The 27,816-nt window shown below is 40.3% G+C and overlaps 1 protein-coding gene across 1 annotated transcript in view; it reads right to left on the bottom strand.

Annotated features, from left to right (window-relative positions):
• Positions 1-27,599, bottom strand: part of SNCAIP (synuclein, alpha interacting protein) — a 37,506-nt gene extending 9,907 nt beyond the window's left edge. Inside the window, exons 1-6 of the mRNA XM_008585204.1 lie at positions 27,491-27,599; positions 19,640-19,765; positions 15,664-15,833; positions 10,722-10,814; positions 8,848-9,916; positions 7,490-7,560 (exon numbers count right to left, since the gene is read on the bottom strand). Of these exons, the coding sequence (XP_008583426.1) occupies positions 7,490-7,560; positions 8,848-9,916; positions 10,722-10,814; positions 15,664-15,833; positions 19,640-19,765; positions 27,491-27,577 (1,616 nt within the window). The 5' untranslated portion in view covers positions 27,578-27,599. The remainder of the gene's footprint in view (positions 1-7,489; positions 7,561-8,847; positions 9,917-10,721; positions 10,815-15,663; positions 15,834-19,639; positions 19,766-27,490) is intronic.
• Positions 27,600-27,816: the final 217 nt, after the last annotated feature.

The raw sequence follows: 27,816 nt of genomic DNA, 5'->3' as shown, positions 1-27,816 counted from the left end.
CTGGCATAAAAACAGGCACTTGGACCAATGGAAAAGAATAGAGAACCCAGAAATCAGCCCATATACTTACAGCCAACTGATCATTGACAAAGACTATAGGAACATACATTGGGGAAAGAACAGTCTCTTCAAAAAATGGTGCTGGGAAAACTGGACATCCACATGTAGAAGAATTAAACTAGACCCATACCTCTAGCCATATATCAAAATCAACTCAAAATGTTTTAAAGAATTAAATATAAGACCTGAAACTATAAAACTCCCAAAAGAAAACATAGGGAAACACTTTCGGAAGTAGGACTAGGCAAAGACTTTATGAATAAGATCCCAAGAGCACAGGAAACAACATGTGACAAGAGATTAATACCCAGAATATACAATGAACTCAAACAACTTAACAGTATAAAAACAAGTAACACAATTAAACTACAGGCAAAGGAGCTAAATAGGCATTTCTCAAAGGAAGACATACAAATGGCCAACACACACATGAAAAATGCTCAGCATCACTAAGCATCAGGAAAATGCAAATCAAAACCCCACTGAGATATCATCTCATGCCAGTTTGACTGGTTACTATCAAAAAGACAGAGAGTAACAAACACTGGTGAGGTTGGGGAGAAAGGGGACCCTCCTACACTGCTGGTTGGACTGTAAGTTAGTGCAGCCACTACCGAAAATAGTATGGAGGTTCTTCAAACAACTACAGATAGAACTGCCATATGATCCCGCAATCCCATTGCTGGGTATATACCCAAAGAAATGGAAATCATCATGTCAAAGAGATACTTGCACTTCCATGTTTATTGTAGCTCTATTTACAATAGCCCAAGAGTTAACCAACCTAACTGTTCATCAGTGGATGACTAGATAAAGAAAATATGGTATATATACACAATGGAATATTGCTCTGCCATAAAAAGTAACGTGATTCTGCCATTTGCAGTAACATGGATGATCTTAGAGAAAATTATGTTAAGTGAAATAAGTCAGGCACAGAAAGAGAAATACCACATGTACTCACTCATCAGTGGGAGCTAAAAAAAAAAAAAAGGAAGATACAACAATCACAACTTGTTCAACTTTCCAAAGGACAGAATGGAACTGAGGGCACCAATGTTGGGAAAGGGGCAGGGGGAAAGGGGATTAATGAGAAATTGGTAAAGGACCACAAAATATGATTACATTGTATAATGGTGAATATACTAATTATCCTGACTTGAGCATCAAATATTGCATACAGGTTTTGATATTCAATGCTGTATCCCAGATAAATACAGTTAACTGTTTAAGTAAAAAAAAAATATATATATATGGGCCGGCCCGGTGGTGCACTGGATAAGTGCGCCGCTTGGGAAGCGCGGCGGCGCTCCCGCCCGAGGGTTCGGATCCCACATACAGATCGGTTCCCGCTCGCCGGCTGAGCGAGGCGCGGGAGCAGCACCGAGGGTTGCGGTCCCGTTGCCAGTCCCCGGTCCGGTACGGGGGCGACACTGAGGGTTGCGATCCATTGCCGGACACGGAAAAAAGACAAAAGACAAAAAAAAAAAAAAAATACATACAGCTAGACAAATGAAAAAATGCTCAAAGTCACTAATCATTAGGGAAAGGCAAATTAAAACCACAATGAGATATTATCTCACTTCAGTTAGAATGACTATTATCAACAAAACAGAAAATGACAAATATTGACGAGGAGAACAGGGAACTCTCCTACATTGTTGGTGGGAGTGTAAATTAGCACAGCCACTGTGGAAAACAGTATGGAGTTTCCTCTGAGAACTAAAAATAGGTGTACCTTACAACTCAGCCATCCCACTACTGGGTAAATACTCAAAGGAAATGAAATCAATATATCAAAAAGACACCTGCACTCCCATGTTCATCGCAACACTATTCACAGTGGCCAACAGACAGAGTCAGCGTAAATGCCCAACAACGAATCAATGGATGAAAGTACCATGGTATAACACAGCCCCGGGGCAGCCCTCCTGGTCTAGTCAGTCGGCCGAGAAACTTGTCATTGTCACCAGCAGTCTTCAAACTGGACAGTGCACAAGGGCCCAACACAGCTCTGTAGCCCCCAAAACAATTATGGTCTTTGTTAGTGGGTTCCATTCATGTGGAGTGCAGGTAAGGGCCAGAAAAGAAGAAAAGTTTGGGTCTCCACATCCTTGTGAATGTTCTTGTCTGTTTTAAATACAGTGCAGTTTCTTTTTGATGATATGCAATAAAAACAAAAAGTTTTTTTTAAACTGTAGTATGTATACACAATGGAATACTATTCAGCTATAAAAAAAATGAAATCCTATCATTTGCAGCAACATGGGTGGAACTGGAAACCATCATGTTAAGTGAAGTAAGTCAGGCACAGAAAGACAAATACCACATGATCTCACTCATACGTGCAATCTAAAAATAAAGTGGTTTTCACAGAAGTAAAGAGTAGCATAATGATCTCCAGAGGCTGGGAGGGAAGAGGGCTGGGGGGGAGGACAAGTGGTGGACTAATGGGTGCAAAACTATGCTGTCTACCCTAAGTGCATCACTGTGCAGTATATGCATGTATTGAAACAACACACTGTACCCCACTAAAATGTACAGGTAGATGTTAAAAAACAAAAACCCAAACCCCCAAACAGCCCTCCAGCCTGAAGAGTTTATAGATAGTTTATTGCTCTTTGAATTTACAGAGATGCCTCTAGCGGTGGCAGACATGTGATGTAACTATGATGCCTTCAGAACATGTATCCCCTTTGGGACTACACAATTCCAAACTGGACCTTTGGGGAGTGAGAAAAGGAGGGTGGAGGTAAAGTGAGTTAAGTTTTCTGACTACCCTTAACCAGGATTAGCATGCTGAAAGAATGTGTTCCAGTGGGATGATGATGGTTTCCAAGGCCAGTCTCCCATCTGTAGCCTCCTATGGATAGTCTGATAGTTTGTGGGTGTTCCCAAATTCACATGTTCACTTCCTGCCTTCTTAGGGCAGAGATTTAAAACAGTACATGGGTCTTTCTTACAATAGCTTTTTAAAAGCCTCAACTCATCATACTTTGATACTAAACATCGTTACACTGTCTTCCTGTGGTAGAATCTGCTTTCTCCTTTTCCCTGAGGGTGTAAAGAGTTTATGAAAAGACACCCTACTTGTGAAACACACTTGCATTCATCTTGGGAACTCTGCCAGCCTTCATAAAGAGTTTGCTAAGTTGTGCTTAGATACTGGAAAGATATGATCATTGTAACTATTCCCTATAACATGGGCAAGTTTTTCTATACACTAGAATCTATCTTATTAGGAGGCAATTCCCTGTAATTCTACTATGCAGCAGCCTATGACAACCTAAAACTGTGGCCTGTTTTGAAGGAGAAACTGTCACTTAATTCATGTGGAGAAAGGGTTCGAGATTAGTCGCCTGCTGTCCTCTCAGTCATAGACACAAAGCTTTAGTTTGAAATAAGTTTTCTTTCTGAAACTAATTTGAACCCTAGAGGAGGCAGAGGTGGGGAAGGGCAGGACGGGAGTTGTGCGGGAAACACAGAACACCCTGGGAAACATGGGGAGGTGATGGGCGGCAGCTGGGCTCTAGAGGTTTCTGGAGCAGAGGCAATCACCCAGGTACCTAGCTGTTGCCTTTCTGCTCCTGCAGACTGGCTGGGACCCTAGTACCAGCATATTAGAAATTAAAACACAGGAAAACATACTTCAGACCAGGGCTTAGAACTTGAAACTATGGTTTCTGAGCAGAAACTTGAATGTCTATAGTGTTACACACCATCTACTTTACTGAATACCTTTTTGTGTCAGCACTTGGTCAAACATTTCTGAAGTGTTACATTGGTAAGATTCAGGCTGCCCTAGGAGTTTCCCTCTAGAACTATGCAGTCAACACATACCCAGATAGCTTGGTATCACACCTGTATGGCTAAGTAATTACATAATTATCCCTTCAAGAATCAGGCACATGGGTAAAAAACAATGTTAACACTTTGATACTTTAAGTTCAAAAAAGTAACACAAGATTAAAATGTGGTTATTTGATTATATACAGAGGAACTGTGGCAAGGACATACTAGTTCGGCAGCATCAAAGACTCCTTTTTTGTGTGTGCTGATTACATTTTTCCATTATGATTCTGGAAATTCTCTTCAGTGGTCGGGAACAGATTTCAGCCAGGGCCTCACCTCTCCTTTCCCAATGTCTTCTACATCTTTGCTCATTTTTCTGTTTAGTATAATGTCCTGACAGTAAGGACAGAAATGTGTTTGTATGTGCTGGGGGTGAGGGAAGGACACCCCAAACTCTGACCCTCTATTGTGCACAGTAGATGACCATTGCCATAGCAGATGTCACATCACCACAACCTAAACAGACCACTCTCTTTGAAGTAGCTGTTGAATAACCTTGAGATCCATGCAAAATATCTGATACTAGCTCTTGGCTCCAGATATATAACTCCCGGTGTGGCTAATTCCTTGCTAGTAAAACCCACACTAATGGTGTTCATTGCTTAATGTCTTTTTAAAAAGACTACTCTATTGCTGTTGCTAGGATTAGGGGCTTCCTGATGCTAACCCCTCAGGCAATAGGTACACCATGGTCAGAGAAAGTGTTACTGGTGGTGGCCAGGGGTTAACGGCCTCTGCCTATGAGTAACTGAAATCAACACCGACTTCATGTGTTACAGATCTCAGATAGACTTAAATTCCGAGAGATGAATGTTTCATTGACTTTTCAAGGCAAGTAATTGCAAACATATCCTTGGAGTTGCAATAACTTAAAACCAACTTGTCCTCTGTAAGAAAAAGTAGAGATAAATCTGCTTGTTATAAACCAAGTTATCCTCTGCAGTTGAAACACACTGGGAAAGCGATTCAAAGTAATAGAGTTGGATCTAATTTTAAAGGGCATTAAAAATAAACTTAGATTCTTTGCTATCAAAATGTGACCAATTTAGAAAAACAAACAGCAAACAGAACCCCCTCACAGAGCTGACATTCTTTAAAATGTTATATTTATTGTCCCTATATTTTCTTTAGTGGGAAACATAATTTCTTAGGAACTAAAATGCGATTCCAGAGTATCCCTGGAACTGGGATTCCCTGCCCCACTCTTTTTCCCAGGGCTATACTAATAGGGCCATTCAGTGGCAATAAAATTTGGCATCAACTCCAACTCAATGACTGCCACTGGCTTCCAAAATTATATGATCTTGGGCAGTTCCTGCTACCTGAGAGGGGCCATTTGGCCTTCAAGCAAATTTTTGGGCCAAGATTTGAAGTCATCACTGTTAGATGAATACTTGGGTTCCTTTCCTTCTTGCAGGGGGTCTCCTAGGCAAAACGAGGCAGGTACTAGAGTCAGTTAGGTGTTTCCATGCCCACATTCCCACAGGTCTTAGCTTCTCAAGGAATCTTTACTGCAACTAGAAATATCCATCCTTGCTTTATTTAAGGAAGGAATGAGGCCAATTCTCTCCGTCTCTGTGTGATTCTGAGTGAATCAGACAAACCTCTCCTCTCTAGCATGAAACAACTAGGTTTTCCACTTCCTATGGAAATACATGCCAAACTAAAACCATAGTCAAATACAGGTTAATTTACAGGATACTGAGGGGATTTCAGGACGCTTATTTAAATACACTATTTTTAATTTTGGGTTTCTTACTGAAATCAAGCTCTGTTGATACATAAAGCCAGTGATTCTGATAGGTCCAAACCGAGCCTTTAGGATTGTTCCTTAAGCTGAGTGGGAAAGTCTTAACCTAGTGTTAGATATCTGAGTAGCCCCATAACCTCATTTTGTGCTCTGATTTTTATAGTAGATTGCTCAGCTGTGTTCCCTTGCTTGTAAAAAGAAAGGATGAAATATTTCTGGCAGGAGAATCTACTGTGATACTACTTGTCTTGTTCTCAGCTGCTGTGGGAGCCTGGAAGAAGGGGGAGGTATTCTCTTCCTTCCTAAACAGACTGCCAAGTCTTTGTGCTTCTGTGCCTCAGGGTGTTGTTGCTGGTGACTTTTGTTTAAAGACCAAAGCAGAATTTTTCAGGTACCAGAAGACACATTTAACCCAAGATAGGGGCAGAGAAGGGTACGGGGTGGCAGGGGGCAGAGGGGACCTAGGTCAGGAGACACAGCAGTGGGCTAATACCAATGTCTGGGAGGGGAATGGGTATTTTTTCTATTCCCTTCCCACTCTAGGCATTGGGCTCTCAGCACTGGCTAAGATTCCCTGCCCCAGTGTTGCCAGAGCAGTCCAGATGCCTGCCTTCAGGCAACATGTGAGCTTAACCCAAGCAGACCACCAGTGACCAGTAAATATCAAAGCTCTAAGGCTCTTCCTTCAGCATACTGAATGAATAAGACCCCTAGGGGCACCCCCTAAAATGACTGACGTATAACTTCCCTCCAGCCTGAATACAGACCTAGAGCAGATTAAATTTAATTTAGAGGGGGAAAAGAAAGGTGACTTTCTTCTACCTTCGTGTGCTGAACTAAAATTTATACTCACAACACGTACACCCATACACACATGTGCATGCACACACACACACACACACACACACACACACATACATATTCTTTGGAGGATTTTGGAAGACAGCTGAATGGCATGTCATGATTTTTCTATTAACTTAAATTATTTAAAAGCAACAGTTTTCTTTTAAAATGGGTTGGAGGGTTAAACTCTTCTGAAATGAACCAGTCAAGAAGAGACACTGAGTGTATTATCTCCCCTTCAGCTGCTCTCTTTTTATTCCTTCTGTTTCCTGCCTTGTCAGGAAATTGTGCATATTCCTGGTGGGGGGACAAAAGGTATGCTGTAGGAGGACCAGGAGGACTTTGCCCAAGGATGTGGCCCAGTCACTGAGACCTGATCTTGTCCCTTTTATGTACACAGTCCAAGCATTTTGAATTGTAAACATTCTGTTTAAGAAAGACCTTTATCTTGGTGGGCACTCATAAGACCAGCTTATGGACTGTAATCGAGGCTCACAATGTTAAGCCAGAGAAATTTCAAAATGGCAAGGCCTTGCTTCTCCTCAGATCAGCAGAATGGTGATGAAAGGATCTTTCAGTCTATAATCAGCATTGAAACAAAACTCCAGCTCTGTTTCAAAGTTCTGATTCTGATTGGAGGCTGATTCATTCCACCTATGACAGGAAATTTAATTTCAATACTTACTTGGTACTTGACTCCTTTAAAACAAAGACTGACAGCCAAAGTCAACTAGGAAACACACAAGTCTGTGAACTGAGTAGATTTTTTTGACTGATGCTGGAATATAGCCCCTCCAATGGAGTACTTCCTATGACTTAGTTACCAGTCTGTGCTTGCTCCTATTTCGGGGGAGAGATGTAATTTTTTTCTTCCTTGGTGCCATCCCCTGCTGAAAAGTGCCCCAGGTCCATAATTTAAAAGCTCATGCAATTCAAAGCAAAGGTATGGCAATGTTGCAGAACGCATCTCCTAGCACCACGTACCGTGCATAGTTATGCAGATGCTCTTCAATCACCGTGTTAGAGGAAAGATTGATGCAGCTGCCGTACATCTCCTAGAGAGGTGCAATTAAAATCATCTGAAAACATGCAACAAGCTCAGCACATGCACAAGTTCCAATAAACACAAAGCATGCTGGAGGTAGATAAGAGGACAGCAGTTTAATATATACTTTAAGGAGCACGGGACACTGTTGAGATGATGATTCTTATACTACTGAAAAGAGAACTCATTAAGTTACATGGAAAAGTTTTATTTGAGCAATTTAAGTTTTGAGGTCTGGCGTCTTGGCAAAAAGTGTTCCTTTTCTAGATGAAACAAATAAATGCTAAAGTCCTTTATAATAAGTACAATTTACGGAGAAAATCAATATATAATTTAAAAATTGGTGCTCAACTAATTAGAGAGGTACTAACTAAGACTTGATTTGGTTTCTGCAAAAAGCATTTGGACAGATCTTAGACCTTACTGTAATGGGATTTAAACGTTACAGCAAATAATAAATTATGAAGATTCTGATACTCCACTGGGTGGTTTATGTAGATTTCATGGAGTATGATTTAGGTCATTCCGTCCCATAGAAGGTTTTACAATTTTTGGCTACTATAGCATTTTTGGATGGCATGGCAAGCACTGAGCATGCAGGAAACATTGCCTAAAAAGATACTCATATCTCTTACTCACAGAATATAGTGTATGAGTTTCCATAAATGCAAATATAAATGTGCTTCATGGCACACTCTACCATCCCCTGCGTACTGGCAAGCACTTCAGACTCTATAGCCTCCAACTGACATTTGGGAGTCTGTGCTGTAAAATGCCAGTGTGGAGGTCTCTGTGGTATATTCATTTCAAAGGTCATTCGAAAGTTGAGTAGTTAAGTCTTTAGAAATAGAGTTTCTCTTTATGTGCTTTCTAATTGGGTTTGAGAATACACTATCCAGTCACATGAAGAAAACAGACTTCCTGAGGCAGAATCAGCACCAATGAAGGGCCTGATTTTGCACATATTGGTGGTTTCACCTTGTAGAAATGCCTCCCACGTCTAGGACCCCTAACACCCAAGAATCAAGCTATTTAGGGAAATTTAGGGACCAGAATATAATGTTCTCTGGTTTATCTGCCTTTCTCTCTTACAGTATTTTCCAAAGGAAGAGCAAGGGGTATGTACTCTAACATGACTTGTCTTATTAGAAACATATGAATTGGGCTTTCCATTGATCCCTTTGGAATATTTCAGGGGATTCCCTCAAGGTGGCATGGGTCAAAAATCTGTAGTGTTAGGAACAATGTAATCAAGTCAAGGGCCAAAAAATAAAGATACTCTCCAAATAGCACTCACTGCCTTATTCTTTCCTTTGCTAGCAGAGCTTGCAGGGTTTCCCTTGGCATCTGGCATCTTCCTTCCAAGTGAGGTTAAGGGCAATGTAGAGGTCTTCAGCTGGTTGGCTGCCTGATAGTTATTATTATTGTTCTGGTTGCCACTGAGTGTCTCCATGATGGATCTAAAGGTTCCAAAAGGTCTTTTCAGTTGATCCCCGGATTCGCTACTTGCGGAGGTCCGCTGGGGGGTCCTGCCCCTGTCTTTGTCTTTTTCTCCATTTACTTCCAGACTAGTTTGCTCCATCTGCACCACAGGCTCCTCAAAGGTAACTCTGAGTTTCAAGTTTTGAGATGTCCGGCGCTTGGAAGATGGAGACTTGAGGGCACTCTTGGGACTTGTGGCAACTTTCTGGGCAGCAGTGCTGTCAGGGATGGGCAGAGTGGGGTCTCCAGAGGGCTGGGCTGTAGGACTGTTCCCTGAGCCTGGACAATGGGATTCCAAGTCTGGCTCGCTGCTTTCTGAAGTGGGAGATGGGCTATGGCCATCCAGGGATTTGGAGGCCTTGATACTGAAAGGAAACCTGCGTCCTGATGCCGAGGTATGCTTCTTTACCATCATGTGCAAGCTTTCTGCGCTGTCCAGACTCTCCACGCTTTCCACAATGGGCTGAGGCCGGGGCCTGTCAGCCTTTCTCACAGGGGTGTTCTTGGGGTCCTCAGAGTTGTTGGAGTCTGTGTCAGATTCACTCAGTGACCTCTGCATCAGCTGCCTCAGCCTGGCTAACTTCAGTTCCCTCTTCTCCAGAGGGATCTTTTTTGAATTTCGAGAGGAAGTCTGAGCATCCTGGAATTCCAAGGACAGCTTTTCCTGGGTGCAGACATTCTCTGAGATTTCTTTTCCCAAAAGCTGGCGTAGGATTTTATCAGAATCTTCATCTTTTGCTTTGGCCCTACCCCGGCTGGATGCTGACAGGCTTCCAAGAACCTGGATCCCCTCTTGGATTCCTGGTTTGCTTTTAGCCATAGACTCATCATCTGCATCTGAAGATTTCCACTGGGACTTTCTGGAAGCTGGTGAAGATGGTGAACTGAAAAGAGGATGAAGAATACATGAGATGATTTCATCCTGAGGTAAAATGACTCAGCCACAAATCACTGCATGGCCTTTACTGCCAATAATAATTTACAAATAAATAAGAATTGAATAAGGATAATCCTTTAATGGCTTTTCAAAACAATTTGACAATATTCCACAGTAGCAACCATAACCAAAGTCTAGCATGACTCATTCCTTATGCTGTGACTACTATGACTATAAATTTGTGTATTGTTTTACTGTTTAGACATGCATTTTGCATGCATTTTTTTCATTAATCCCATTTTCTTTTTTTTTTTTTCCTTTTTGTCTTTTTTCGTGTCCGGCAATGGACCACAACCCTCAGTGTCGCGCCCGTACCGGACCAGGACCGGCAACAGGATCGCAACCCTCGGTGTTGCCCCCACACCTCGCTCAGCCAGTGAGCGGGAACCGGTCTGTATGTGGGATCCGAACCCTCGGCGGGAGCACCACCACGCTCCCAACCGGCGCACTGTAGCAGTGCACCACCGGGCCGGCCCTCATTAATCCCATTTTCAACAAACTTATCAACCTACATATCCTTATTCCCATTTCATGGATAAAGAATGAAAGACTCAGAAAGAATAAGTGACTTGTTCATAGTTGTGGAAATCAGAAATAGTGCCCTTTCCACTGCGATGTCTTATTTTCATTCCTCTTTATAAGAATAAAATATTTTCTATTATTATCCTTTTAAAAAACATTAAAAGGAAGTCCAAAAGAAGGCTCAGAGATTTTAGATACTTAACTCTAAACAACAATATGCCTGGTATTACCTGGGTGAAGAAGGCAAGGACTTGCCCTCTGATTTCTGGGCCTCCAGAAGTTGCTGGAGTTGGTTCTGCAGTGTGACACGTTCCACTGTCTGTCTGCGGAAAACAACCAGATGCATAAGCTCTGATATATACTGCTATAAATTTGTAGGAATACGTTTTTTCATAATAATTTGTAGTAAGTTGCAATAAATTCAAAAGCCTTAAAAATATGCATAATCTTCATATTTACAGTTCAGAAATTTTCCTAAGGAAACAACCAAACGTACCCCCAAAAGATGTTTACTGTTAATATTAGTGAAAAACTTTAAGTAACCTAAATGCTCATCAATAAGTCTGAGTAAATAAATTATAATTATTTCTATAATGACATATAGAAAAAAATACATATACTGATATATCTGAAAAAAATCTGGAAGAATATACTCCAAAGCATTACTTATTTTTTCTAAATTGTTTGCATTTTTAAGTGATTAAGTTACTGATTATAAAACAAAAATAAAACAAAATGAGCAAACTATTCCCACTTTGGAAATACTTAAACCATTAAATAATATAGCATTTCTTATATAAAGGGAAAACAATGCACAGCAATGCTCCATTTCCTCTGGATGTACGAGTGTGTGTATCGGAATGTGCTTTCAAGTTAGGAAAATAGCTTAAAAGCCATAGGTTACAGAAAGTAAAATCTATTTAGAAAACACATATTAATTACTACAGAAGTTGAAATAAGTAAATCAAACTGATTCTGACTTTATAGGAATAAGCAGTATCTCCTGAACTCTGTAGTATTAATGTGTTGCCCAAAGATGTCTACTCACATCCTAATCCCTGGAAAATGTGACTATGTTACCTCGCACAGCAAAAGTGAATTAAGGCTGCAGATGGAATTAAGGTTGCTTATCAGCTCATGTTAAAATAGAGAGGTTATCCTGGACTTAGAACTAATCACTTGAGTCTGGCAGCAGAAGAGGAGGCAGAGGAGCAGGTCAGAGAGATTCCGAGTATGAGAAGGACTCTATCTGCTGTTTGCTGGCTTTGAATTTGGAGAAAGGGGGCTGTGAGCCAAGGAAAGCAGCGCCCTCTAGTGCCGGGAATGATCCTCAGCTGACGCAGGGAAAATGGGGACTTCGGTCTTACAACTACAAAGAACTGATTCTGCCAACAACCTGAATGAGCAGGACACAGACTGTCATCCTAGAGCCTCCGGAAAGGAACAACTGCTGACACGCTTGATTTTAGTCTGGTGACCCTTACCAGCCATATGACTTAGCAAATGTAAGATAAATTTGTGTTACTATAAAGCACTAATTTTGTGGTAGTTTGTTACAAAGCAATAGAAAATTAATACAGTTAGCATTATAAGTGTTATAAGTGTTGTAAAAATGACTGCCATACCTTAGATACTGGCTTGAGGAAGCCCAGTGTTCTCCTTGCTGAGTGTCACTGCGTATACTCAACACCAATGGCTGCCTGAATCTAATTCTGTGAGATTGGATTCTGATAATACCCTTTCATAAGCCCCAAGCACTCCCTTCGTTTTTCTCAGAAGCATCAGTTATAGTTCTAATACTTCATCCCTAAGACCAGAGAAGTCTGTGACCTCATTACATTTCACTTGTGTGCCAGACTCCCCTACTGAAAACTTAATGGTCCAAAGCAGGAGCCAGCAAACTGTTTCTTAAAGGGCCAAATAGTAAATATTTTAGGCCTGTGAGCCACATAATTTCATCACAACTACTCAACTCTGCCTTTGCAGCACGAAATCAGCCCATAAATGTATGTGTGTGGCTGGGTTCCAATAAAACTTTATTTACAAACAGGTGGTGGGCTGAATTTGGCCCACAGTCTATAATTTGCTGACCCTGGTCCAACAAAAGAATAAAAACCAAAAATACTTAGAGCATTCTACTTTTTCCACTTTGCTAGTTGGTACTGGATGTCAAGTTCTTAAGAAAAAATATTTAGTGAGGTGCTGAAACAGAGGAAGAAAGATTATAGTCTGCTTTTAAAAGGTTTATTAGGTGTCTTAAAGTGACATAGTCAAGAAAACTATTTGGGGGCAACTGGGTTGTCTGATGACTGGAATCCCAGGTATGAATGGAAGAGAAAGACTCTACTGTCTAGATTCTAAAGAAGCCCTCAGAAAGGACTAATAAACTTTAATTACTTAAAGAAAAAAATGAGTATATGTCTACTGTATTAGTTTGCTAGAGCTGCCATAACAAAGTACCACAACTAGGTGGCTTAAACAATAGAAATTTATTGTCTCACAGTTCTGGAGGCTAGAAGTCCAAGACCAAGGTGCCAGCAAGGTTGGTTCCCTCTGAAGACTCTTAGGAAGAATCTGTTCCACGCCTCTCTGCCGGCTTCTGGTGGTTTGTTAGCAATCTTTGGCATTTCTTGGCTTGTAGACATAACACCCCGATCTCTGCCTTCATGTTTACATGGCTTTCTTCCTGTGTGCATGTCTGTCTCTGTGTCTAAATTTTCTCCTTTTTAAGGGCACTAGTCATATTGGATTAGAACCCACCCTAATGACCTAACTTTAACTTGATTACTGCTGTGTAGACCCTGTCTCCAAATAAGGTCACATTCGGAGGTACTAGGGGTTAGGACTCCTACAAATCTTTTTGGGGGGTACAATTCAACCCATAATAAGGACACTAGTCATATTGGATTAGAACCCACCCTAATGACCTAACTTTAACTTGATTACTGCTGTGTAGACCCTGTCTCCAAATAAGGTCACCTTCGGAGGTACTAGGGGTTAGGACTCCTACAAATCTTTTTGGGGGGTACAATTCAACCCATAATATCCAGGCTTGTTGATTAGGACTTCAACAGAGCTGAAGCCTGCCATTCCTAAATAGTAACAATGTTTTTAACTATAAAGAGTTGGTAAAGGTGGGAAAAACTGTCTCCCCACAGAAATTTGGACTAGAAAGACTAGTGTTTTACATCTTTCCTCCTGCATGTTTCTGTGTCTTTGCTGCCTGGGAGCCTGAAGGTACAGTGTACTGTGGCTATATCAAGTGGCTTTCTCAATTCATTTCTAGTTTTGCCAACTTCACTGAGGTACACAGTAAGTAAAAGACTAGGGCATACAACATAACCTCTTCTATTTTATCTTGTAATTGGCCTAAGTACAACTGTCTACAGCATTGAGCTTTGGAGACAACAGAAGGATTGTTGTCTACTAGTGTATATGTGTATTTTATCCCAGAGTCATCAACAGAGAGAAAATCCAAGACCCTAACTTTGATCAGTTCACCAATAAAGCAGCTATTGTAACTCATAAAAGCTTTTCAGATTCAGTAGTATAGAGACTGAGGAGAATGTTTTGTGATCTTTTCTTTCAGGATGAACCTTTAGAAAAAACATTCTATTGGATCACTTTAAAGCTTCTCTTTATTGATATGTCCACACACTACTGGAGGGAGTGGACATTGGTGTCACACTTTTGGAAAGATAACAGGCAACACCTACCCACATTTTTAATATCTATGCCTTTCATTCTAGCAATTCTTTTTCTAGAGCTTATTTTTAGAAATACCTATTCAGGCACATAACGACATATACACAAGTACATTCACTGTGGAAAGATAACTTACTGAGTTATTAATTTGTGTGCATTTTCCCTTCAGTTACATTGAGACCTTTAAGCTCACCTGACACAGGAAGTTTTGTGTAACTGGGCAGAGGATGCTTGGAATTAACCCCTTTATTTTTTAAGTTAACACTTTTTCTCCCTAGTAGAAGTCTAAATTCTTTAAACAGATTATTCTAGGTGATGGGTGGAGGGGCACAGAGACTTGTAGCTCCAAGACAAGAGCACGGAAGTAGAGAAGTTAAGGGAGGTTTCCTCAAGCTTAGAGAAGAGATGGAGGTCCCAGGCCATGTCATACTTTTGCATGAATTATAATCAACTAAGGCCTCTCACACATCCTAGGCTTTTTTTCCCCCCCAAATAATCCATATCCAGGAAATATAAATAAATAAAACTTAAAGGTAAGACTTTATGTTTTCCCTCTAAAATTGAATTTTTAAGGTTTATCCTCCTAATCTGTCAATATTACTTTGAATACTGATTCTGATTTTCAGGGAACCCTCTCCAATACAGCAACTGTAATTTGATCTGTTTACTTTCCAAGGGCTGACCTTGGTCCTCTCAGGTGGGCATGAGGGCCTTCATCCTTCAACTTGCTGGAGACCTACCTGATGGACTCTCATCCTCCCCGCTTTCTTCAAGCATTTCACGACAATCTTCCAGAAATGCTTCCCTGACACCCAGATACACAATATGTACCAGTCTAATAATCTTATCAAGAAAAGTTTATGAGTTTAGTCATAGAGTCTTTAGTTAGTCACAGAGTGGTTTAACTAACTTCATGCTGACTAAACACTATTTTATATCGAGTATTCAAAAATCATCTGCTTAATTTTTGTAATAAATTTGCTCGTGGTGGCTACCAAGTTCTTTACCTGTAATTTCCCAAACACACATTTTTCTTTTTGAGAAAACTGAGAAATTGGTCTTTCTCTAGCCTTTCTCTCTCTCCCATGCCCTTCTGATTTCCTGGGATATTAAGGACAGAAGTTTGGAGGTGATGCCCGTGTGTGCTCTCAGTGCCTGCTACAGAATCTGGCCTGAGCTGAGATGAGCACAGAGAGATGCTCTCTCCTTGTGCACTGTGGCCTCCATCCCCTGCTCAGGGAGGCTGCTCTGAGCTTTGTTGTCTAATTGTCATTTTGCCTCCACACAGTGGCAGCTTCAGCATGAACACTGGCCATGAGCACTTGGGACAGAGGAAGAAAAGGAGATGAGGACAATGTTGGGGATTCCCTGCACTCTGCGATGAAGGGAGCTTACCACGCTGCTTGGCTGGAACTAAGCACAACAATGACAAGTGAGACTTTGTCTCAGAGCCAATGGCTCACTTACTCCTTTAGCTGCTTGGTTAACTTCACCACCTGAGAGGCCAGCGACATGCAGGTCTCCACCACCACCAGGTACCTGGAGCAGAGGGTGTGCCCGTGCCGCTCGGCACTCTGCGATGGCTTTTCCCCCGCGTGGTTCTGCATGGTGACATTTGCTCCATATTCAACCAAGGTCTGTCAGAAAATGTAGAGACATGTGACTATCAGGACCTCCCTCTAAACATTATTTTTTAATGCCTATAACAGAATGTTGAGTAGGACTTTTCCTGTTATTCCAAAACCAGTTACCAAAGCCCATGGCGTTGGGGGAGGGGAGCGGAGTACCAGCACATATGAACGAGACTTTCCAGGGACCTTTCAGCAGCTGATATCAGACACCTCCCTTCAGAGCCCACAAAGATGTAGCAGAACCAATCCTACTACTACCAATCCCCACCCACAGCCTACAGAAGGGAGGAGGCTGCTGTCCATACAGTCCTTTCCTTTATGAGATGTGCAGGGCAGTGTTTGTGGCGAGTTTTGTCCCTTTCCATGGCTGGGTTTCAAGAGAATCATTCATGAAGTCGGGATGGTCGTCAGATGGGGAGAATGGAATTTTGTTTACCCGTTCTTATTTGCTTGGGTCCTGGGAACTGGTTTTGGGCTGTAGTAATGGGTTTGAGAATTAACACTTGCTGATCTGTTCCTGAGCCTACCTGATCAGGAATAAAAAGAGGTGGAGAGAAATGACACGGCAGAGAATGGGGAGGCTGTGAAGCAGCCCACGCTCCCACCATGTGCCATGGCAAGGATATGTGTGTGGACTGAACAGACTTTGTAAAAGGGAGTTTGGTGTGAGCTTATCACCCCATGAACAAGGAGAGGCTTCCCCAGCAGCAGTCAGCAGTGGGCTGCACCACAGTCAGAGGGAACTGTTTGGGGGAGGAGAAAGTAAACAGTTTTCCCGTGTCACGCATCAATGGGAAGGCTCCAGAGATCCCTCGGAAATCCCCACCAACAGCACCTTCCAGAGAGCCAGCATCTGAAGGTTGCTGCAAAGGACATCAGTGACGACAGTCCGCCAAAGCAGCAGTGACAGCTTTCAGGGAGGTGCCATGGCTTTTTCCAGTTAAGCAAAGAGACATTTGAGTTTTTCTCTTCATACCTCCTCTTTGTCACCAACATCGCAGCCCAGGAGAGACGGGAACAGGAGCTAAAGTGGTGTGTAAAGAGTCGACCATGCCTCACTCCCCATTCCAAGTCCCTAATCTGAGCTGATGGTTGGGGTGGGGAGAAAACTTTGAATCAGAAATAAGATTGAGGTTTGGAGAAAATTTTAATAGTCATAAGCAAGCTAACGTTATGGAAGCTGGCGAAGGTATCATTAGTAGAGGAGACAGAGCATGATGGAGCATGAAGTCAATAATTAAAAAAAAACTTTTATACTGTCATATCAGATTTCACAAAAAGCTCTTACGTCCATGTTAATCAACCACCAGATTCTGACATATTCTTTGACAATATTATAAAGAGATTACAAATCTCCAGATTTATTTTTGGATGGAGGTAATATTTTTTTCCCACAAGTAATACTTCCAGTATTTAAATTCAGATTACTTATAGGTCATTAAGGACCTCTGTCTTCCTTTCGGTTTATGATCACTCACCATGAAAGATCAATTCACCTTAAAGCCATTGCCACCTCCTGCACAGGAGTGTCACAGACCGTGTCGGCATTGAGCTCTCGGAGCTCTCGAACAGACTCAATATAAACACACACTGTTATTACTCTCCCTGGACTCCGACCTCTGCAGTTTACTCTCCTCTGCTTTCCTTACTCAGTTCCCTCCTCACCTCATAAGTTCCCTTGCTCACTCTCAGTCTCTTTATATCTTTTTTTTTTTAAATCTCAGACCCAGTGGAGAGACCCTTTTCCAAGATTATCCAAGTTTCCACATCCGTGGTATCTAGTGCCAAAAATATCATTTGTGTTAAGTGAAGTGATGAATAGTCTAAAAGGACAGAATGCCTCTCCACATATTAAAAAGAAAAATAACTAAAATCTCAAATAGAATTAGTGATACGAGCTTGTTTGCCCTGGCTTTTTGTCATTTATTAGCTGATTAAAAGCTTATTTAAACACTACTAAATATTAGAGTATTTCGATAAATGGAAAATGTAGTTTTCAGTGTTTGTTTAATTATCTTTCCTCCATAAAAAATATAATCTTACTCCTCTAATCTTACCACAGATCCTGGTAAGAATTTAAATTTCTCTCTTTTCTGTACTCTACAATTTCTTATCACTCCATTTAAAACTTGGTGTCTTCATTTAGAAGATGCATGCTTTGCCAAAAATAATGGAAAAACTTTCAGATTCTTGGAATATTTCCTATCAAGTCAGCTCTCCAAAGAGCTGTTTCATGTGAGTGGACACTCTAGAGAGCTTTCTGCTATTACCTCTGCTTTTTGTTTTTATTGATATATTTACAGTTTTCTCATATATTCTCCTGTCATTTCCTGAGTCCTCTCTACCTTCCTGAGCAACTGGTCCTCACTGCCCAGTTTTATTTCGGATACAGACGACCTTGTGCATAGCAGGACCTTAGTCAGTACCTGTTGAAGAAATGAGCCGAGTTTGCGATACAGGAAACAACACATACATAAACCAAAAAAGAGTGTTACTTTCTTACGGGTGGGAAATGCATTATATGTTGTATACATATAACATGCGTTGAACTACATGAACTTGAGGTAAGAGTACTTTTTCTAATCATGGCCTTCAACCATATGTTGTCACTTTCTCCTTCCTACATCTCAGGTAGATATGGGAACAAATCTATAGATGTTGGGTCATTTTCAATGAAGCATGATCTGATTGGTTTGATTCTGGTAATTATGACTTATGTTCATAAATAAAATTCCAGGCCAAATCAAAACGATGACTTTGTTTCCAATTCAAAGCCTTTTCATTCCTCACACTGCCAGCCCCTCCTCCTCCTCTGGCTGGCTTCTCTGCTCTGTTAATAACAGTCTTCAACATTTTCTAGGTGAAAAGGTCTACCTGCTTTTTACATTCATACACACCCCAAACTTCTGGGGATCCCCACTGGGCTCTCCCACCATGTGCTGTTCTGATGGCGGCCCTAGGCTTGGCTCAGCTTCGTGCAGCTCTGTATTCACCTGAAGGATGAGATGCCACCTCTTCTTCCTGCAGGAACCCCACACTCTAAAACAGCCCTATTGGAGCACCCCTCATGTGCCTTGGGGCGGGAGGACAAGCCTCCCTCTTCTCTCCTGTGGTTCTGCTCCCCAACCTTTTGACTTCATTGCACGCATGGGATGTGATAATATTTGGAAGGCATGTTGGGCTAAAAGGGCGATGCTACTTGAAGCTGATGGACGGAATGGTTGGCCATGAAGGCCCTGCCTAGCTTGCACAAGGGCGGAGAGGATCAGTATCTAAGCCCCTGCCCTCCCAGGCCCACCCTATCCCCAACCAATTCTAGGCCTTTTGAACACTTGAGAAGCTCAGTCCTACTACAGATAGAGGAGGAGACCACAGCCCTGTCTTTCTAGCTTACTACTCCCTACTATGAAGAATTCGTCTAATCCACCCCTGAAAACTGTCCTGTTTTTTACATACTTGGAAAGGAGAGATGTGCTAGGAGGGCAAGAAAATTCTGCCACTTGAGAAACTGAGAGATGTCAGTCTGGTAGTGGTTTCCCTAATGTCTTGAGAACATGGGTGTAATTCGTGTCTATTGTTCCTGGCATTGGGGCTTTAGAGTAATGTTGAGAGGGCAGGATAAGTCTCTTTTAACACCCTGTGACACTTGTGTGGATTTCTAGAAATACAAATATATTTATATAATTCCTATTGTCCACTGTAATACAAAAGGTGATTTAATCCAGACATTCTCTCAGCGAACAAAATTTCCATTTTTTGTTTTATTACTCCATACACTCATTTCTCTCTGCTAAGCAGCAGGGCCTGTGTACCTGTATGCACCCGAGGTAGCCATGCTGAGAGGCCACATGAACGGCGCTGTTGCCACCCTGGTCCACTTCATCTAACGAAATGCCCTGTTCTTGCATAAACTGAAGAAGCCACAGAAGAATTTTTTCCTATAAACACAAAGGCAGTTGGAATTAATGGAACATCATGGAGAGAAGTAAAATATAAAGATAGAGGAAACAATACTGTAACTTGTGAAGCTTAGATAAAATCAAGTTTACCATAGCAAGAAAAATTCCCACTCAGTATGAACTGAAAATCCATGAATCTCTGACTGAAATGAATGAAAGAGGACCACACAGAGAATTGATCCTAAAAGCAGAAAGTTGCCTCGGACATGCTCTTGTTTTATTTACTTATTGCACAGATGGGATTGGCAGAAAGTTTGAGTACCTCGTCAAAGTCACACAGCTAGACAGATCCAAAATTGGAACAAGAATCCAGGTCTTTTGATTCCAAGTCTCCCAAGGCAATGTTTTTGCTACTGTGTTAATAGTGCTTGTAAGCTTTAAGACTATTATCATAAAACCTTGGACTACTGAGATAACTAGCTTCTTCTTTTAAGTTTAGAAGTCTTCAACCATGCCTTTCTAATCCCATACCTCCCGCAATCAACAGGCTTACAAAAAGAGGCAACACCTTAAGTTTCCAAATATAAGATTGCTGAAACAAAGCCTCACTGAATTTTGTGACCAGATGTTGGTGGTGTTTTAAAGGTGAAGTTTTCTCTTCTTCTATGTTAAAGGGAGGGAACCAAAAGCTCTGAACACAAATCTTTCAAAAGCAAAAACATAGAGAAGTCAGTATATTTTGTCATAATCTGTTTGCATTTTACCCACTGCATGTTTTGTGGTATTTTCATGTTACGCTTGGCCTTTAGAGAAAGCAGGGGGGATGGGATTTCACTGTGTCAAAATAAAAAAATTAAATATAAAGTTAAAAAAAAATAAGAGTGGTAAAAACAACAGCATGAAGCTTAGCGGGTGGAATTTGACATTTAAAAAGATGATCATGTGTTTGAAATAGCCTTGAACCTCTTTCTTCTTAGCCTTTTAAAGGATTTTTTTTTTCCAGTTATTTGCTCGAACTGGTCATGAACTTTTATACTCTTCTGGATTAAATTTGCCTTCATCTTTTGAACATGCCAACTAATCCGCTAAAGGAATGTTGGATAAAAACAGCCAACTCTTTTAATGTTTTACTCCTCATTCTGGGGAACAGGGCACTGTTTATGAAGGTATCTGAGACATCAGGGACAGACTAAATGTACCAACTTTTTCCAAATGAGCAAGCGAGGTGAAAGACCCTTAAAGAGCAAGAAGAGAAAAACGTAATCAATGCATACAACCTACCAAGAATGCCCCTGGGAAAGCAGGGTGAGTGTTAGCTGCAAACACAGATCCTTGGACAGGGAAACCCCCAAAGGTCCCTAGAGAATAAGGTGGAGCACAGCCTGGAGGCTAGGGCTGGGAGTTAGAAGCAGGATAAGGATATGCTGATAAGCTTAACTCTCTTCTTCAGAGGCAAACCTGGGGAAAGTTGGAGCTGATATATAGGTAAGAGCAGGTGCTGTTTTCACATGCATGAGGTAAAACCACTTCCTTTATTTTTCCCAGTTAGGTAGAGGAAAAATACTGGATTACTTTAGATAGATGATTGTACATGTGATCTGAACTCCTTACAAATCTGGATGAGAGGAAGTACCTCAGAATAAAAAACATAACAAATTGTTTTGAAGTCAATGGCTAAGACACATGGAAACTGCAAGAAGGCATGTTGCTGTGCCTCTACCAGTGAAAAAGACGGCCTGACCACGTGTGGAACAAATCCTCTTCAATGGGTCATTCTCAACTTGTGGTGACCTGGTTTGCTCCATGATATTAAATCATGGACTCTTAAAATTGCAGAGTAGGAGAGATTTTAAGAAATCATCCAATTTTATTTTATAAATCTGAAAACTGAGGGAGAAGACAACTGTACACTCTCTGATATTCTAGCAGCTTCTTTCTTCATCAAGGGAAGCTCAGAGGAGTTCAAGATATTTAGAAATGTTTTATATATACCTTCCTGTCAGGTATATTTCCATATTTTCCAGACCCAGTTAAGTATTATAATGGATATGTCTATTCCACGTGCATAGAGAACGCTCTTTACTAAAATCACAGTGTTTTGACTTTTAGTGACAGGGTTGTACTAGCAGGCAATGGAATACTGCATTTTATGACTAGGAATTTTCCTGTTGTAGAAATCTGGAGGAGAAGCTAGGGCCCCAGACTTTGCAGGGGGTTGGTAATCTGGGAGAATGAGACACACAGGTCTGTGTGAGGCAAGAGCTACCTTGTTTTTTTTTTTTTAATGATGGCATGGATAACTCTTCTTCCTTACAATTAAAGAGTTTACCCAACTCAATATGCAAGAACTACATATTGTTCAGAACAAGACAGGTCTTTGTCCAGCACCTCAAATTCAATTTTGTGTTCTGTATGTAGGACAATTTAATAAGAAGATATGCCATCAGCCTGTCCACTGAGGTATTATGTGGAAACAAAAATTTCCTCCCACACCAGGCAGAGAAGTACTACCCAAAGGGATTGGCTGACTGTACACCTGATCTTCTAAACAGCCAATATTTAGGATGTCTGAGATAGATGCGTAGATGGCTAGAATCCTTGGTTTTAGTAAAAGCATGAGGCATCCAATCTCAGAGAAATTCCTCTCTGATTCTGGAGAACATGCCCTACCCTATAATTCAAACAATGACTTATTTGACAAATATCTCAAAAAGAGGACAGAATATGGCTATTTCCTCCAACTAAGAAGGCCCTTATTAATGTGTATATGTACAGATATATAGATGGCCCTGACTTATGATGGTTCCACTTAACGATTTTTCCACTTTACGATGGCACAAAACCATAGCAATTTTGACATACATACTTCAAATTTTGAATTTTGATCTTTTACTTATATGTGGCACATAAGACATTCAACATTTTATTATAAGTAGGTTTAGTGTCAGATGTTGTCCAAATATAGGTAAATGCAAGTGTTCTGAGCATGTTTAAGGTAGGCCAGCCTACACTATGAGGTTTGGTAGGTGTATTAAATGCATTTTTGATTTATGATATTTTCAACTTACTGTAGGTTTATTGGGAAGTGACCCCATCCTAAGTTGAGGAGCATGTGTATATGCAGTGGTGTCCACCTCCCCTTCTCTTAGCCCTTTACTGTGCTCTCTGTTTATGTGTGTGTCTACAGGGAGGAGATGTTAATGGAAGAATGTAAAGGAAGAACTTCAGATCTTCATTTCCCCAGAAGTACAGTTTCCAGAGAAAATCCAGTGCAGGATGGAGAGGCCCTGTATTATTTTTTCATTTCACAGAATACCTTTCCAAGTTACATTTCATCCATCTGTGCGTTCAACTTCCATCTACTGACAGAAAACTTCCTTCATGTACTAGTTTTCTCTTCTGGGGATTTTCTGCTTTTTTTGTAACCTGTTTTAATGTTGCATTTTATGTGTTCCTAAAGGCAGTGCAAATTGTTTAGAGAGGCAATTAATTCATGGAATTTATGACATTTGCTGGACAAAGTCTAATAAAATATAATTGAAAAGTATGTCACAGGTTTATTGCTGATGTCAATAAAATCTCTATAGTTTGTGATACAACCATAAGCTCTAAAGGAGTCAGCTTTGTAATCATAGATCATCAACTCTAATATGCCATCAATTACAAGATTCATTCCAGTTTTTGAGATGTTAAAATGTAAAAAACACGCTCATCAATAATTTCACAATGTTATTTATTGTAAGAATAAATGTAGAATCCAGAGATGGTACAATGTGAAAAAAAAAGTGCATCTAAGAATTAATTAAATAGATCAAGGCTTAAATAATTCTTTGGTAAGCGTCTCTTTCATTTTACTTATGGTTAAATAAGTAAATAGCAACAGAAACAATAAATTGGAAGAGATCTAATAGTTATAACAGCCAACATTTGTCTAGTATCTACTATGTGCTGGGAGATGTGGTTTTTCTCACTTAGCCTTCAGAACAATGCTGAGGAATGGTTCTATCACCACCATTTTACAGATGACAAAACCGAGCTCCAGCGAGACCTTTTCTTTTTTTCTCTCTTTTTTTAAATGAACATATCCAAGGCCATTGAGCTAGTTGAGTGGTAGAGCTAGGATTAAAACCCAAATAGCTTGATTTAGGGACCAGTCTTCTTCCTGACTCTGTTTTCTGTCTTCCGAGTGTGGATATCCACAACTGCTCATTCCCCATGACCCCTGACTCTGTGAAGGACACGCTCCCCTTGTGCCCATGGGTCAAAGACATCACAGTTAATTGCTTGTCAGTCTTCAGATTTGTGGAGCTCTGTGTCAGTTATGTTTTCTCAAGACCAGTTCTTGGAGAACAGATGGATGCTAATCAAAGGTTTTTCTATTTTGCTTTCATCTGCATCGGCAGCACTTTCAGCATTGTTTGCTTATTTCTGCCCCATGACAGTGAAACAATAAAGACAAGGGAATATTTCTCCTCTTTAAAGTAAATTGTGGAAAAACAACAACACAGCCTGAGGAAGCGTCCCCCTCCCCTGCATGCCTATCACTGCTCATGACCATCTGTACAAATTGCTGAGCCTTTTCTTTTTTCAAAAAGTATCCTTTTTAAAAATCTGTATTGGGGCAAACATTTCAAATGGAGAATAAACACAGTGTAGGCAAAGGTGATCTTAGTAAATGCTCAATGCTATGATGCAGGTTGTTTTTGTAGAAGAATCTCTTGAGCAAAAGTAATGTGAACAATTCAGAAACAAAAGGAATCATAGGTTTGATGATGAAAGTAACACAGAGCCCACTGCACCAACGACCGATGCAGAACAGGCAGAAGCCCCCAAGCACTGAGGGAGGGAAGCTTTGCTGGGAGAGTCTGGAAGAGACAATCTGAACCTTCACGTCTGAATAAAACAGTGCGAGTTACACAGGTGGTAGCTTTTGATTGAGATGATTTTGTCTCAATTGTTTTGCCAGCAACTTCTCCCAGGACAGCAAAGCAGGCCTATCTGAGGACACCCCCTGCCTGTTCCTCGTGTCTCCTGAGGATTTCACCTTCACGTCCCAGTGGCTAGTTCTGCTAGGTACAATCAGGCAATACAATAATTGTACCCTGAGACTTCATGTGTCAAGATGAGGAAAATCAATTCCTACCACCCCAAGATCTATCACTCCAGGAGACTACTAAAAACTGCAGGCTACCCTGTGGTACTGGTGTCTTTAAAGATAATTTTTACAAGGAAAAGGACACAATTCGGAGTCAAATGGAGCCCATTCTTTAAGAATCTATATGAGGGCAACTAAAATAAACCAAGAAAGAAATTTTCCTCCATACTATACTTTACCAGAGGTATTTACTGAAGAAACAAAACCAGAACACAGTTAAGTGCTGGCTTGATGTAGAAAAACTTGCATGTGCTGAATCCATTAGAAAGCTGTTCAATAACAGTCTTCCTTGTGAAAATATTAGCCTTGGAATGGTTCCAAGTTCAGCATCTCTGCAGGTTATCTGTTACATAAGTGGCTGTGGCGGATGTAGGATGGCTGGACAGAATTCCCAGTTCTAATGGGCTTCCACATTTTCCACTTGGGTAAGAATGCTCTCCTAAGGGTGCTGCTGGAATACCCCCTCAAAGCTGTATTTGAGCTCATAAAAAACGCTTATCAGCTAGAAATAACAACCTGAAGACTGATACTAGCATGAAGCAAATGTCTGACACAGCTTTTCCAATAGGTCACTAACTTCCATATTTTCCTCTAGTCCAGCCAAGTAAGCTACACTATCACCTGACCAGTCCCAGAAAGGGCACCTTCTTTTGTTCTGTCCCAACAGCTTCAAAATTATGAGAAACCTGCTGTGAGAGTTGAATAAAGAAACTGGTATATAAGCAACATTTCCCAAGACAAAGAACGCCAAATGCCCAATTATTTACTTAGAGTCTCAGAACATGCAATCTTTTCCTCCTTTTCATTGGCAAGCTCTACCAAAAGTGCAGGCAGCCTTTCCTATTCTGATATCTGCAATTCCTCATTAGCCTTCGTATAAGCAAATGAAATCGGGGACATGAAACGTTTATTCACAGAATTTAATAAAATTCTGTGTTATACTGAGAATGACTTATGAGGATCAGCATTGACCAAATTCTTTTGGTCATTTGAAAATCTTATTCTCCTAAATTCTTCTGGTCATCTGAAAATCTTATTCTCCTCTTTTCTAGTATAAGCAAAAAAGGGCATCCTTAGCAAATGCCTATAAATTACTATTAGTTGTTTTTAGGACAGTGTGGATGAAGAGTAGTAAGTCCAACATACAAAGAATGGAGGAAATATAGTATTTCAAAGACAGTGGTTTTTACAAAAATGTTCTTTTTGCATCTTTCTTCATTTCATAATTTCAGTATAGTTGCTCACTTCTTCAATAAGCTGTGTGAGGTACTCTGAATATTACAATGTATTAAAATGTATTTTATAACAATATAAATAAAATTATAAAAAATAAAGTCTTCTTTAGCTATATCGTTGCCACTGTCAACAATCTATCCAATTGGGGGCAACACAGAACGTGGCCTGCAGTCAGAGGACCTGAGCTGAAATCTAGTCTTTGCTCTTACTAGCCATCAGACCCCGGGCAAGTCATTTAGCTTTCTTTCTTCAGTCTCCTCCTGTACAGAATGGGGATAAAAACATCTCATAAAGTTGTTTTGAGGAATAAATCAGATAATGCACACAAAATCTGATGGCATGGTGCCTGGCACAAAGAGAAAACGTTTTATACATATAATTGAAGCACAAAATAAACTGTCAGCTAGCATGATTTCCACTAAAGAAAGACTGGTAATATTCTTAAGTCTATTCTTTGAACTTGAGATTGTCATGCCTAGAAAAGCATAATCTCTTGTTCACAATACCACAATCTACTTCCACTGGGAAAGTTTATGAAGCCTAAGGGGATACGGTTATATGCATGAGAAGTAATTTTCTTTGCTACAAACAAATACATTTAAATCTATTTTAATACAGTGCTGACTATTACTTTCTAAGACTGAGACTGGCATTTTGTAGTTCCAACTTTTTTAAGGATCATTTACACTCATCCCTCTCAAAGTAAGGTAGTGACTTATTTTTTTTCCCTCCATACACCTGATTGTGATTTTTGTACATCAGTTACTAAGTGACATTTCCTGTTGTAGAAATTGGTTGTAACCGAGAGTCATCTAGTAGCATGCTTGCTCATCTTTAACTGAATGAGACTTTCTTGATTAGCGCCTTATAAAGATTTTCTTCTTAACTTTGGATTCAAGAAAACATACCATTTTTTTCCTTCAATAAATGTTAAATGTGTTTATTGTAGAAAATTTGGAAAATACTGAAAAATTTAAAAAAAGAGAGAAAAGCCACTTGTAATTCCATTACACTATTATAAACATGTTGTGCCATAGATTTTGCTAGTCTTATATTTATCTTTCTCTCCAAAATTCAAAGTTACAAGAATAGTTTTGTATCATACAATTTAATTTAATACTATGGAATGATCATTTTCCCATAAAACTCCATCATATGGATGCAGCTCCATTATTTATCCAATATTCTATCTTGGGATATTTAGGTTGTTTAAAACTTTTCTTCATTAAAAAAAGGCTATAATGAGTATCATTGTTTTTAAATCTTTGGATACATTTTTGATGATTTCCTATTTTTGGATTTTGATGGACTAATAATAAAAGAGGTAGATTATATAGAACACAAAAGGAAGATACTTGAAAACTCCTTCATACCTGGCCATAACAACCCGCATAATGAATAAGGCTTGGAAAATCCTTAGAACAACTCAATTCTGCAATGGCTTCTGTTTCGCTCACCATCCAGCGTACACACTCCAGCTGACCATTCTAGATTTAAAAAAAGAAAGAGAGAAAGGAATTCAAGTTAATTCAGGTTTGAAAAATACCTCAAAGATGGTAATTTATCAAGGAAAGAAACCATATAAATTTTCGCTTTTACATCTTTCTTAATTTATTTACAATATAAATATATCACCTATTGGGACTGTAAATTAGTGCAGCCATTATGGAAAACAGTATGAAGGTTCCTCAAACAACTA

This window comes from Galeopterus variegatus, unplaced genomic scaffold (genome assembly GCF_000696425.1).
Source record: "Galeopterus variegatus unplaced genomic scaffold, G_variegatus-3.0.2 Scaffold3491, whole genome shotgun sequence".
Classification (NCBI taxonomy): domain Eukaryota; kingdom Metazoa; phylum Chordata; class Mammalia; order Dermoptera; family Cynocephalidae; genus Galeopterus; species Galeopterus variegatus.
Note: the sequence above shows the minus strand (reverse complement) of the source record. Positions and strands in the feature narration are given on the sequence as shown.